Here is a 12,559-nt window from a genome sequence, read left to right on the forward strand (position 1 = left end):
CTCTGTTGATGCTTTTTTGGAGCTAAGATCCTTTTAGAATTTTAAAAATAGATTTGGAAGGATTTGGACTAAGCCTAATCTCCTTCGCATAGTAAGCCGCACGTGTCTTACATATTGCTCTGTGATAATTTTATTGTGCTGTGATGTATTGTCTTTTTGTTTCTAGATCATACGATTTCCTCCACTTTCGTTCGAATTTTTTTACAATTTTTCTTTAGGCTAGTTAACGACTCAATGTACCATGGGTTCGGTTCTTGGGAACGGCCTAAAATCCAGCTAGCCGGGATTAGGGAGTCCAAAGCTCGTGTTAACCAGGAATAGAACTGTTCATATCCCCCCTCCGTGTTGTCAGAGAACAGGAGGGTCTGCTTTCAGTAAGGCATAGAAGTCTTTAAGGCATAGCTTCTGCCAGGGTCGTTTATATACCATTTGATTATTATTTGTGCCTGAAGAATTTTTTAATGGCACAGACATGATAATCAACATATGGTCCCACTTCTTCCATGTTTGAAAAAACGGGATCTAATAGATGTCCTCCAGTATGCGTGGGGCTAGTGACTCGTTGATACATTTGAAATGCTGCTAGATCGGCTAACAGGCCAGTTATTTTTTTTATCCGAGGTGAGATCAAAATGGAGGTTAAAGTCCCCGAAAATATGAAAATTAGCAGTTCTGATTGCCAGAGCACCTACTATATGCAGGAGAGCCCTTGTGAAGCCGCTATCCTGACCTGGAGGTCTATAAATCAAGATGCCGGATAGAGTTAGATGATGGTTAATTAGAATGCTGAAACGCGCACATTCGCACCCGGCTATATCAGCTTTCATGAAAGTGCATTGATAATAAGATTTAAGTATTACAGCAATGCCACCGCCTCTAGTCTGTCTGTTTACCGTATGTATTGAGTACCCTTCAGGTACAGCCAGATTAAGAGCAGAGATCATGTCATCCTGCAGCCATGTCTCCGTAAGGAACAGGATGTCCAGTGCGTGATCCCCAATAAGATCATGAACTTCAGCATGATGTTTTACTAGCGATCTAATATTCAGCTGTGCAATTCGTAGCTTTAATTGCTGGCAAGTAGTGGTGAATTGCAAGATGGCTATAGGTTTAGGCAATGCGAACCCACAGATGCATTGCATAGGGCCATTCAAAAGTTCTAGTTGGGTTTTAGTACACGCACTAGATGATGTATTGAAGCTTAGAAGGGCTTACCTGCTATACATGTTACCTACCAGCTCGTCTTGGCCAGGATTCCTGGCGAGAGGCGACGTACTGGCGCGGACGGGCTTGCCTTTGGCGCGCCTTCGGCGCACCGTCGGCGCGTCCGCTGCGCACGTCCGCTGCGCGTCCTGGTAGCCATCTCTTTAAATTCCTAAGGGCCGTCTATCTAAGCCGGATGTACTCTGGAAGTCTACTCACTTCCGGCGTACTCGGCAACCCGACCTCCCTCCACAACAATCTGACGTGAAGTCAGTGGTGGACCGGGGAAGCGGCGAGAAGTTATAAGAGCAAAGTGAAAAATGCACAAATAAACGTGAGGTTTAAAAAATATACTGCCCAGTTGCAGCCCTTCGCGCTAAGCAGGTCTCCTTACTGTAGGTGAAGCAGTCAGACCCTCATTTTCTGCTTCTAAGGTCTAACCTAATTCTAGGAAAGAGTTTCAGAGATAATACACACCTGCATAACTGTTTGAAAAGTGGAGTTCTATGTTCGATTAAAAACAAAAAGTCTGCTATTCTCGTTTCACAAGGCCAGCTGCACTGATAAGTCAGTGAGCAAAGGCTTAATGTCTCTGTAGCCTTCAAACTGTTTTGGCTTGTGATTTACTGTGGAATGACCATGGCAGGAAATCTATTTTATCTATCAGGTCTCTTTCGCGAACCTAGTTTTATCTCCTAACAATAGCTATTGGGCAGGTGAGTCATAGTTGAATGTTGAAAGTGAAGCCTTTTCTGTTGGCATGAAATGAGTCCTATAGCACCACTTTGCTTGGCGAGCATTCTTCAGCGTACGTGTAGAGATGCCCGTAAATGTGCAGTGCAAAACTAGTGCATCTTGCTAAAGGTGTAATGTGTCTTGCATCTCCATTCAGTGCAGCCAGGTGCTCCTCTGTGGTTTACACTCGCACTATGGGTTTGCCCCTTTCATAGTTCTTTTGCACTTTAAAGTTTAGCTGGTGTAGTACCCCAGTGCTGAGGGTTTTTGTGCAGAAAGATTGTGTTCTGCCTGTCTAGGACCGAAGCATCCCCTAAAATCAATCCATATGTATGTATTTGCTGTTTGATTTTCAAAGCACAAATAGTAAATGAACATTTAATTTCATTTCATACATTCAAATATTTTTTTCAAAAAACCTTTACACCACACCTTCCCTCGCATCATATACAAAAATTAAGTGCACTAGTCACTGTTTTGGTAATGTTACTATTGACGTATTAAGAATACAGGAAAAAACATGGTTGTGTATCGACATGATTAACAAAGTAGATGACATCTCAGCACACAATATTATTAGCAGCTCTCCCCCCCCCCTTACCTAGCACTGACAATAGCTGAATTTGATCCCAAATAACCATACGTAGATCTTTCCATAGCATCCAGAGGAAAAGAATCACAGATAAAACTCGATGTTCGTTCCAACGCCCCAACATTTTAGCCCATTTCTGTGGGCAGCCAGGGCCCTCGTAAACCACCCTTTCAGCCTGCATACACTAGTCTGTCTTTCTGCCAGCCTGAGTTGCGGCACCTGGTCCACCCGCCAGAGTCGTGCAATGTTTCTTTTGACTACACTCGGCACAAAGGTAACCCATGTCCCCTCCATGCGATTAAGGTCTGACTCTCCCCAAATATTGATTAAACACCATTTAGCAGAGGTGGTAACTATGCTACTGCATAGGGAACTCATGCATCCCACAATCCGGATCCAAACCCATTGTATCAGTGGGCATTTCCAGACAGTGTGGGAAAAGATGCTGATCTGCTCACAGCCACGCCTACAACACTCATCAGTTGATCTACCCATTTTGAACATAGAGCTGTAGTATTTTTAGTTGGACATGGCGGAACTTCACCCATATGGCCACCTCTCTTGGGTATGCTAGGGCCTCCCCTCCACTCGTCCTCTTCCAGGCCTCCGAATCTGGAGTCCACCTATACCTTAAATACAACAGGGCATCAGGGACATTGTTGATCAACTTTTTATATGTGACGAATGTGGCTTTACGCAGCATATGTTCATCTAGCAGTCTGTCTTCTAGGGGTGAAGATTTAGGGAGTTCCGTCCCTCTCGGCAGCCAAGTGTGTGCGGTATTTGCAGGTAACGAAAGTTCTCCAAGGGGGCCAATTTGTAATATTGTTGGTCTAAAAAGGGAATGACATCTCCTCGATTCCATAAATCGCCAATCCGGGATAAGATCCCACTCGTCAAAACCTGGTTGTCTCCCCAGGGAACCCAACACCACTGTGTTTCAGCGAGGTGTTGCTTGTGTGATCTTGCCTTTCCAGCCCAGGCCGTTGGAGCTACTGCTCTACCTAACCAGCCACAGCTACTCTCCCCCACAGCAAAAAGGAGCTCATCTGTGCCACCTCCCATTTCCTGGGATGGTTTAAATGGGTGTCCAGCTGTGTATCGGAGTAAGCTGTCAATTTCCAGATTACCCAGCTTTTTTTGCCTCCTCATTGTGTGGCCGCCTGGAGCCATGATACTGCGTATCACACAACAGCATAGTGTGATTTTGAAGGCACTTTGATGTGAATCAAAATTACAGCTACCAGACTACGTTAGGGTGTAAAATAAAATAGAGAGGGGTTGGCCTAACGGCTAAGGCGCTCGACCTCGGACCTGGGGAACTGGGTTCGAGTCTCGGTAACGACGCCAATAACCCCTGTGATTCTGGGCAAATCACTTAATCTCCCTGTGCCTAAAAAAAAAAAAATGAAAGTGTAACTGGTTCTATGTAAAGCGCTCTGATAACTGATTCGGTTCGGTTCTAGTTCGCGCTATATAAAACTCAAAAAAAAAAAAAAAACCTTGAGGCATCTGGTCGCCCACCCCTTCTGTATCAGCCCCTCCCCCGTCTGCATCATTCATTATGTTACCCAACCTTTGTAAACCCATGTGGCCGTCTACCTCTTCACAAGCCTATACCCTGCACCTTTTTTGCCACTGTTTTCCTGCCATTTCACTCCATATTTCCTTACCCTATTTTTTTCCATATTATGCTAATTATTATCGTGCCATGTAAACTTGCACACATTCCTTCTTTTGCAGGTTCTGTGCATTTCGTAGGTCTAACATTAGCCAAGACCTTTTGATTTCACAAAAAATAAATATTTATATTCATAGTCTTTCAGCCGGCCCTCTTAATCTATTGTTTGTTATATCATTCACATGCATACAGCATGGGCCAATGGTTCAGCCCACTTTAGCCATTGGCTGTCTTCACAAGGAGCTCATCTCCACAGTATTCTGATAGATATCGCTAACCACAGATTCCTCATCGTGCGAGTATCCATAAACGCAAGACTGGATCCGAAAACTCAAAAAATAGTACGACTCAGTGCCGACTTTATTCCACCCAGGAAGTGACAACGGAACCGCATACAAATGCCACCCATGCGCTGTGACATTTTCTTTCTTTCTAGGCCTCCACTCGCAGATCCTGAGTTCTGCAATTTTTCTTCATTCATTAATTTTTTTCTCCAGACTTCTTGCTTGATTTTTTTTTTCTACCAAAAATTTCCCAGTGTGCAAGTTACCATGTAACCTCCTAAAACTTGTAGGGACCCTGTCCTGTTTTGTAATACGGATGGAATACTCTGCTTCTATTGCTTAATAAAATATTGTTTAAAAAAAACAAAACTTGTAGGGACAGTCACAAACAGATGTATTTCACAGATCCCGAAGAGCTGTGCCTCTGGTGTTTCGGTCCGGCTCACAACTTTAAGCCTTGTGAGAACTGTGCTCACCTGAAGGCCATCCGAGAACGCAAGACAAGGCTCTTCGTAGGGAAGCACTGCAAAACTCCATGCGGGTCCTGCTTCTGGTTGAAGACAAGAATGAGAACTTACTCTCACTCCTCAAGTCATTCCCACAGCAGATCTTCATCTTGGTTGAAGGGTATGGGGAAAGTCCAGGTCTAAGAAAAAACGTAAGTCTTAGTGGGACTCCGCCTCTTCTGCAACTCTTTTATCTCCAGAGAAGGCGCAAGAACGCCACCATGCCACTAGGTCTTGCTCCCGTTCTACCAGGGAGCTGATTTAAGAAATGTCTGATGGTTCATTTCCGCCAGAGCCAAGGCTGTTCCCACTGCTTTGGTTCACGTAGTGCCTGTGATCTGTCAGGATGCTATGTGACACACATTCATGAAGCATTATGACCTTGACAGTCAGATTCGTCGAGATGGGCATTTTGCCCATTTGGTCCTGCAGAACCTTTTGATCTGAGCCATCCCACAAACCTGTCCACCTTGGGAGGTACTGATTTGGTATCTCTTCACAAGGTGAGGAATCTGCAGTTAGAAGTCCATCAAAAGAACACATTACTTTCCTTTGGTAGTGCTCTTTAGAGTGGATACTCGCTCTAACTGCAGATCCCTCACTGCCCTTCCACCTGGTCTCCTTTACCCATCTAAAAAAGGTGCCAGTTTAGGAATCTGCATTCTGGTACTTGAGTTTTCTGTTGGACTCCACATCTAAAGGTACTTAAAAGCTTATGAAAGAAACTGATGTCCGTGCGTTTGGATGGCACGTTTTTGCTGCTCGGTCACTTCCAGTGTCCACGCACAGTCCGCCTGGAGTCGCACGGCACCATCTATCGGCGCACAGCCTGGCGCCTCGGGATATTCGCATGGTGAGGAATCTGCAGTTAGATAGAATATCAACCAGAAAGAGCACTACCAAAGGGAATTAGCGTGTTTGTTTATTTCCTTTCAGTGCCAGGATCAACTACAGCAACTTGTGCTTTTTGAGATCAAAAAGGTTTTGCTTTCAGCCAGTTTAAAAAAAAAAATGTTTTTTTTTTTTTTTTTAAATATTGCTGTGGGCCAAGCAGCCATCCCAATACCATATCAAAACCAGTATTGACTAGACCGAAGGGTGGCTTCCAATGCAAGATCTATTGGCTTTGCAACTGGTTGTCTGGCCGGTGTTCACGTGTGACTCAGTATTGCGCTCGTTCTCTCCTTTCCCCTCCCTGGCTTGAGAAAGCCTCCCCGTCCCCTTGGTCTCGGAAAGGCTGGCTTGGGAAAGGTACACCTCGTTTCTGAGCTCCGAGATGAAAGGGCCTGGAACAAGAGGGAGGATTGTCTGAGGATGAAAGGAAACTGATCCCGAGCTTTTCTACTGAGTTACAAAACAATGCACAAGGCCAGTGGGAGGGAGGCCCAGAGACAGTGGGAGGGAGGCCCAGAGAAACCGAGCGAGAGGAGCGTGTGTACAAGGCTAGGGCGACACCCGGTGGCCAGCCGAGGAGTATTCCTGTTCTGCCTTGCTGCCAGTTCACATTTGCAGACCAAGGGAGTTAATGGTTCTCGTTGACTAATGTGAAAGTGAAATGAGTTCGATCTTGCTGAATAACCTTACAGTGTGTTTCCGCCTCCTTTGCCGTGAGTGAGGCATTGATGTTTTAAACCACTTTTGTTTTCGTCCCTCTCCCTATAGACCGCCAGGACCTGGAGCAGCCTGACAAGGTGGACAAGCTGCAGGAGCCACTGCTGGAGGCGCTAAAAATCTACGTCCGGAAAAGGAGACCGAACAAGCCTCACATGTTCCCCAAGATGCTAATGAAGATCACAGACCTCCGCAGCATCAGCGCCAAGGGTGTGTCCCTTTTTTGTAAAAATAAAAAAGTATCTCGAGTTGCACAGCCATTCTTTTTCTTCAGTCGTTTCATCTCGTCTGTGGCAATATTTCTTAAAGGGGAGGGCTTTGGTGAGGATTTTCCAATGTATCTGCAAATTGTTTGGTGAATAGATTTGCGTCATTACAAAAACTAGCAGAGGGTGTAATGTTCTCAGCAGAGATACATTGAAAGAGACACTTTGGCATGTTGGTGATGAAGGCCTAAACCAGCCGTTGTTGGCCCTCTGGTACTCCATTGTCTTCAGCCGAGCTCCCTCTAGAGATGTGCTGGAAAACATCTGGTACATGAGAAATCAGACCAACATTAATGAACTTTGGGGGGTCGTTTCTGGAATGAAAATCAGAAAAGTGTTTCATCAGAAGTAACATTCATTCAGTGAGCTCTGACAAGCTTCTCAGGTCCAGGTTTTTAAAAAAATATATATAAAATTGGAATCTTTCTTATTCTATTATAAAAGAGGACCAATAGTCCCAGAATCCAAACAAAAAAGTGGCCTGGGGCAGCTCCCAGGGAAACCTGGCAGCTATGCATTCCCTCATTCGTGTGGTGTGAACTTTGTAAGAGCCTCGTATTGAAGCCATGTATGCACAGCCATTTTGCCCCATACTGAGTCTCTTTCGTGTCTTTTCTTCCGCTGCAGGTGCCGAACGGGTTATCACGCTCAAGATGGAGATCCCGGGCTCCATGCCGCCGCTCATCCAGGAAATGCTGGAGAACTCTGAGGGTCTGGACAGTTTGACGGGGCAGGCGCCCCGTGCCAGTAGCCTGGCGCCCCCTCCAGGCAGTTGCAGCCCCAGTCTGTCCCCCAGCTCCAACAGAAGCAGCCCCACGAGCCATTCCCCCTGACGCTCGCTGCGTGGTTCCCACCGAAGGACACGAGGGCCCGGCACAGCGGCTCAGACAGCATTTCCTTGACCCCAGTCTCCTCCGCAGGACAGACCGGGACACAGTGTTGGGGGTGAAGTGACGGTCGGTCCGGGCGAGCGAAAGAAACTGGAGCCGGTGTCAAAAGCACTGCACGGCAAACGGAAACTGGGCGGTCTTAGGGCGCTGTGAATGAGGGAGTGGAGCTCCTACGTTTTCAATGCACAACATCCGGCATTTCAAACTCCTGACCTAGATATTTGGCTACAGGGTTATGCTTTGGACTTGCGACATACAGTTGGTTGGTGGCTTGGAATGGACGCTGGCACAATCCAGAATGTTCCTCTCTTCTCGTTTTCTGAGGAGAGGGAAATCTGCTGCTCCCTGCCGAGGCATGCCTGGCAGGAGAGCGCCCCCACGCGACCACAGACAGACTGCTGCAGCTTGAGTAGCCAGGACAACGCACTGTGCTCCACTGAAGACATTGCCATTTTTTCTAATATCAGTTTTTCCCTTCAATAAATTGGCTGCATAGAATAACGGTAATGACCGACAGGACAGTGTCTTCCTGTTTGTTAATGGCATTGGGACCCTCAAGTCCCCAAGCAGGTCATTACCGGACAGTAACAGACTGCCCCGTCAGTTTCTGTTTCCTAATTGGATCTGGTGCTGTGTAGGGAGGGGGTTGCCTCTGATTTATCTGTGGACTGTGCTGCGTATTCCCTTTCTAGTATTTGCTGTAGGGATAGAGAGAAGCAAAATATCGACAGAATCGTTCAGAGACACCTTGGCCCCAGAACAATATATATATTTTTTGTTATAACCACTTACATAAACATTTCTAAAATTAGAACAAGCTTTCCTGGTCACTATTTCTCTCAGCTTCTGCATTGTCCTAGGGTACCCACCGCCGGGTAGCGTGTTAATGTGGAGAGATTCTGTACTCCAAGGACCACACAGATAAATGCTTCAGATTTTCCAACCCACAGTGTGTAAACATAAACTTAGATTTTCCTGGGTTTACCTGAAATTGAACGAAAGACCTTCAAAATGTGACGCCCACTCTTGCTACACTTTGAGCCCACTTTCAGAAGAATGTAATGTTTTGTCTGCATTGATCTGCAACTGATTTTTCGCGAACTAGCAACAATAAATATTAGCAACGAAGCCTAACACAGACACACGAGTCTTTGAGGCAGGTTTGTACTCCAGTGTCCCACATCTGGAGGGAGGATCGTGACAAGAGGGGTCATGGTGCGTTAAATGTTACCAAAAACCAGTTGCTTTTAGCACACACCTCTCAATCTCGAACTCACCTCGCAAGCCACACTGAACATTCACTTCACACGCCCGTAACCTCTTAATTTTGTATAATGGAACGGGTGTTCTTAAAGGGGCTGCCACTTTGAGATCCTCTAATGCACTTTCTTTTTTGTTGTAACAATTCCCCCTGGTCTTGCATGGAGCTCATTTCAGTCTCTCCTATCTGAGATCAGGGAATCATCTCAGATCGGGGAAGCCTGTATTTTATCAGCTCTTTTCCTCCCGAAACCCCTTTTGCCAGAGAGAGCTCCTGATTAACGAGACACTTGTCATTTCAGCACATTGTTCTCAATGTAAGCATTTCTCTCTTACCTCCCAACGAGAGTACATTCGGGACTACTCTGCTATTCTGTGAAACGTTTGTAGCTGGCTTGTGCTTTGTCTGACGGATTAGTCCACTCGGGGCAGAGTTTTCAGGATATCCGTGGCTGATGTTCAGCCTCTTAATACACCATGGTTAAAAAAAAAAAAACCAGGGTCTAATGTCGGAAACTGGATTTTTATGCACAGTGCTCCATATAAGCAAAGCAGTAATACAAATATTTTTAACTGTAAAGTATTCAAGTTATGGGTAGTAAATATTTCTTGGAAACCTCCCGGTATGCTTCAGGGATTTTCCATAGTGGGTCTGTGGTCTTGTGGTAATCTGTAAACTGCTCCCCAACTTCAAAAGTCCAAAGTATATCGTACTTTAAAATTATCAAACTGTGCCAGTAGAAAAGAAAAAAAGTAATTTCATCTCGTCATCTGGAACACTGTCTGTCTATCTCTTTTCTATTTGGGTGGCCAAATTAATTCTTGGTCTCATGCAAGCATTAATTTGAGCAATAACAGATTTTTGTTTTCTTATAGAGGTAGGGACTACTTTCAACTGAATTAGAAAGAAACAGTTTAAAGAAAAAATTTAGTACAGGTTACAAAAAAACTGCCATCAAATGTGATTCTTTTTGAACCGCATCGAGGACATTTACATTGAGGACTAAAACAAAAGCCAAGAGAAATTAAGTGACATCAGGAAAGCTTTTAAAAAATGATCAAGTAAGATAAAATGGGCTCTTCGGCAAACATGGCAAAAAGGATATCGGGGTAAAGGAGCTAGGGTATTCCACACCACTCCACCTACACAAAATATGGAAAACTCCCTTCCCAGACGTTTCTAGCTCAAAGACCTGTGAATGAACGTACTTTAAGGAAAATATGAACAGTTTCTGTCGACTTTACATTTCAGTATGTTTTTTTTTTTAAGTTCTCATGAGGAAAGAAATTGTACTGTTTGCAGCCCTGAAGGCCGCCATAATCTTTGACAACCGAACAATGAGAAGAACCACACATAGACACAATCACCAGCAAAACCACTTCACGTTTGTTTCTTGTTTTTTCAAGTTGAATAAAATAAATGAAAATGTTCGTTTTTTCAGAAAATGTTGGAAAGGTTTTTACAAAGCTTGTTGAGGTTGGCATCTTTTCTGGAGTCTGGGTTTCACTGAATTTTAGAAAGTTTTTTTTCTTTTTCTGGAAGACTTTAATGCCCAGACCCCATGAACAGTAATGGACTGACTGCGTGATGTCAATGATGTATATAAAATGTATTGTTTCCTATAAAGTTTGGAGAGTTTAAGGCTCCACTTGTTATATGCCTTTTCTTTTCATAAGATGTTATTTTTTGTTCTGTTCTGTTCTCGGCGCATCACTGAAGGATTTGTGCTGCACACCAAGATGGCCGCTCGGATGCACGTGTATGAGCTGAGGGGGATGAGGTTAGGGTAGAGAGGAATCGTGGGGCACATGCATTGGCAAAATGAATGCACATAAAGAGCACCTAAAATCAAATTCTTGCAAACAAGTTCAAACTGGCATACTTTTTCTCCTTGGTGAACGATGTAAGGTTGAAAATTGAGCAAGAGCTTTGTCATTGCTGGCACTCAGGGACTTTTTATCTCTGCTTTTGATCTTCCACATCTTATGCACTTCTATTGGATTTGGTTCCTGGTTCATAATATTTTGACCCAACGATCATGTTGGATGAAAAGTTTGGGTATTGTGTCGCTGGCCAGCAGCTAAGTCTCACTAGCCGTTTCCCATCAATTTTAGATAAGTGTCCGCCCTTTGTTGACAAGTGAGTAATTGGTAAAGAGGGCCACTATCTCTGCACGTGAGGACCAGTAGGCAGCCCAAAGTTTCACATCACAGTGCCAAGGAGATGATACATTGACAGTCGCATTAGCCCTTATATGCGGTTTGTTCAGTTTCTTCATTGACATTTGCGGAGAAAACATTGCCCAGTCTATACATTAACCTGACTGGTGTAAGAGGTAGGCTGTGCAGTTCGTTGTTCAGTAGATAGCGTACAATGCCAGTAGGGCTGGAAAGGTCAGCCACATATTGGTTGTGCTTTCATGTCCTCTACCTGAGAAAGTCACATAAGTACACGTAAGTACTTGCTCCATCTCCTGCCAAGTGCCCTATAAAGTACAGTGTTCAGGATAGCAATAAGTCCTATCTGAAGTTGAGTGAAAACATAAGTGTCCAAGTTTGTTTTTCTGTTTGAAAATGTTGCCACCTTTTGCTGTCCCTGACGGCTGTGGTTCTTTTGCCATTTGCGCTATCTGCACTAAATAGCCCCTCTGCTTGTTCATCGAGAGAGTTTTCAAAGAATGCCAGTTTGTTTCAAAATAAGCAATGGAGTCCACACCCCTAGAGCAAACCTCTGCTCTATGTGCCCCCAATCCTCCCCTATGTATTTGTCCCTTTCAAAGTGTTGTGTTCAAAGCATCCACTCAAAATTATACTATGAAACTGTTTCCAAGCATTCAGTGAGGCTTTGTATGTGCAAAAGTTACTGTTTGACTTTTCATGAACTCTATTGGCTAAAGAATAAAGTTATATTTATTCTAGAACTTTGGTTTCTGGTGGTTCATTTCGGGAGCCAGTTGCATTGCCTGGGTGAGAACTGGGCAACATCTCAAGATCAGCTCCTGGAAAAAACCTATTACTTCAGTAACAATACATTTGTAGCATGTGGTGCTTCAGCTCACATGCTCTGCATATTGAATGAATGACACTTTTATAAAGTGCATGTATGCCGAGCCGTCATAGTGCTAGGGCTTTGTTTGATATCAAGCAGAGGGACAAACACAGGCTTAGGTACAAACAACCATGTTTTCCAAGATTTTCTCAACATATTCCTGCCATCTGCAGTGTTTGCACCCAACCCTGATGTTTTCTTCAGAGAAGTCTTGAGCCTCAAGATGACAGCTCCTTGCTCAAACCCACGATGCACTTAGACAATTAATTTACAGTAGACTATTTTTATCCCCTCCTTCTCATGCTCTGGGACAATCGGTAGCCTTTCTACACCACGGATCGAAATCTTCAGCTGCAGCATCGAAAAACTCCTCTTCATCAATTTAATGCTTTTATTTCGAACCCGAGCCGGAGTGGTTTTGTAGACCAGGTCGAACGAGAAGGACTCAGGGTGGGGTCATTTATGGAGAACACTCCGTTTTT

At 44.5% G+C, this 12,559-nt stretch overlaps 1 protein-coding gene across 2 annotated transcripts in view; it reads left to right on the top strand.

The window, feature by feature from the left end:
* The window catches only part of LOC144807486 (retinoic acid receptor alpha-like), a 123,081-nt gene extending 111,132 nt beyond the window's left edge, over positions 1 to 11,949 (top strand). For both annotated transcript variants that reach the window (XM_078673125.1, XM_078673126.1), the window contains exons 7-8: positions 6,664 to 6,822; positions 7,506 to 11,949. In XM_078673125.1, the coding sequence (XP_078529251.1) occupies positions 6,664 to 6,822; positions 7,506 to 7,711 (365 nt within the window). In that variant the 3' untranslated portion in view covers positions 7,712 to 11,949. The remainder of the gene's footprint in view (positions 1 to 6,663; positions 6,823 to 7,505) is intronic.
* The last annotated feature ends 610 nt before the right edge of the window (positions 11,950 to 12,559 follow it).

Source organism: Lissotriton helveticus, unplaced genomic scaffold (assembly GCF_964261635.1).
Source record: "Lissotriton helveticus unplaced genomic scaffold, aLisHel1.1 SCAFFOLD_575, whole genome shotgun sequence".
Classification (NCBI taxonomy): Eukaryota; Metazoa; Chordata; class Amphibia; order Caudata; family Salamandridae; genus Lissotriton; species Lissotriton helveticus.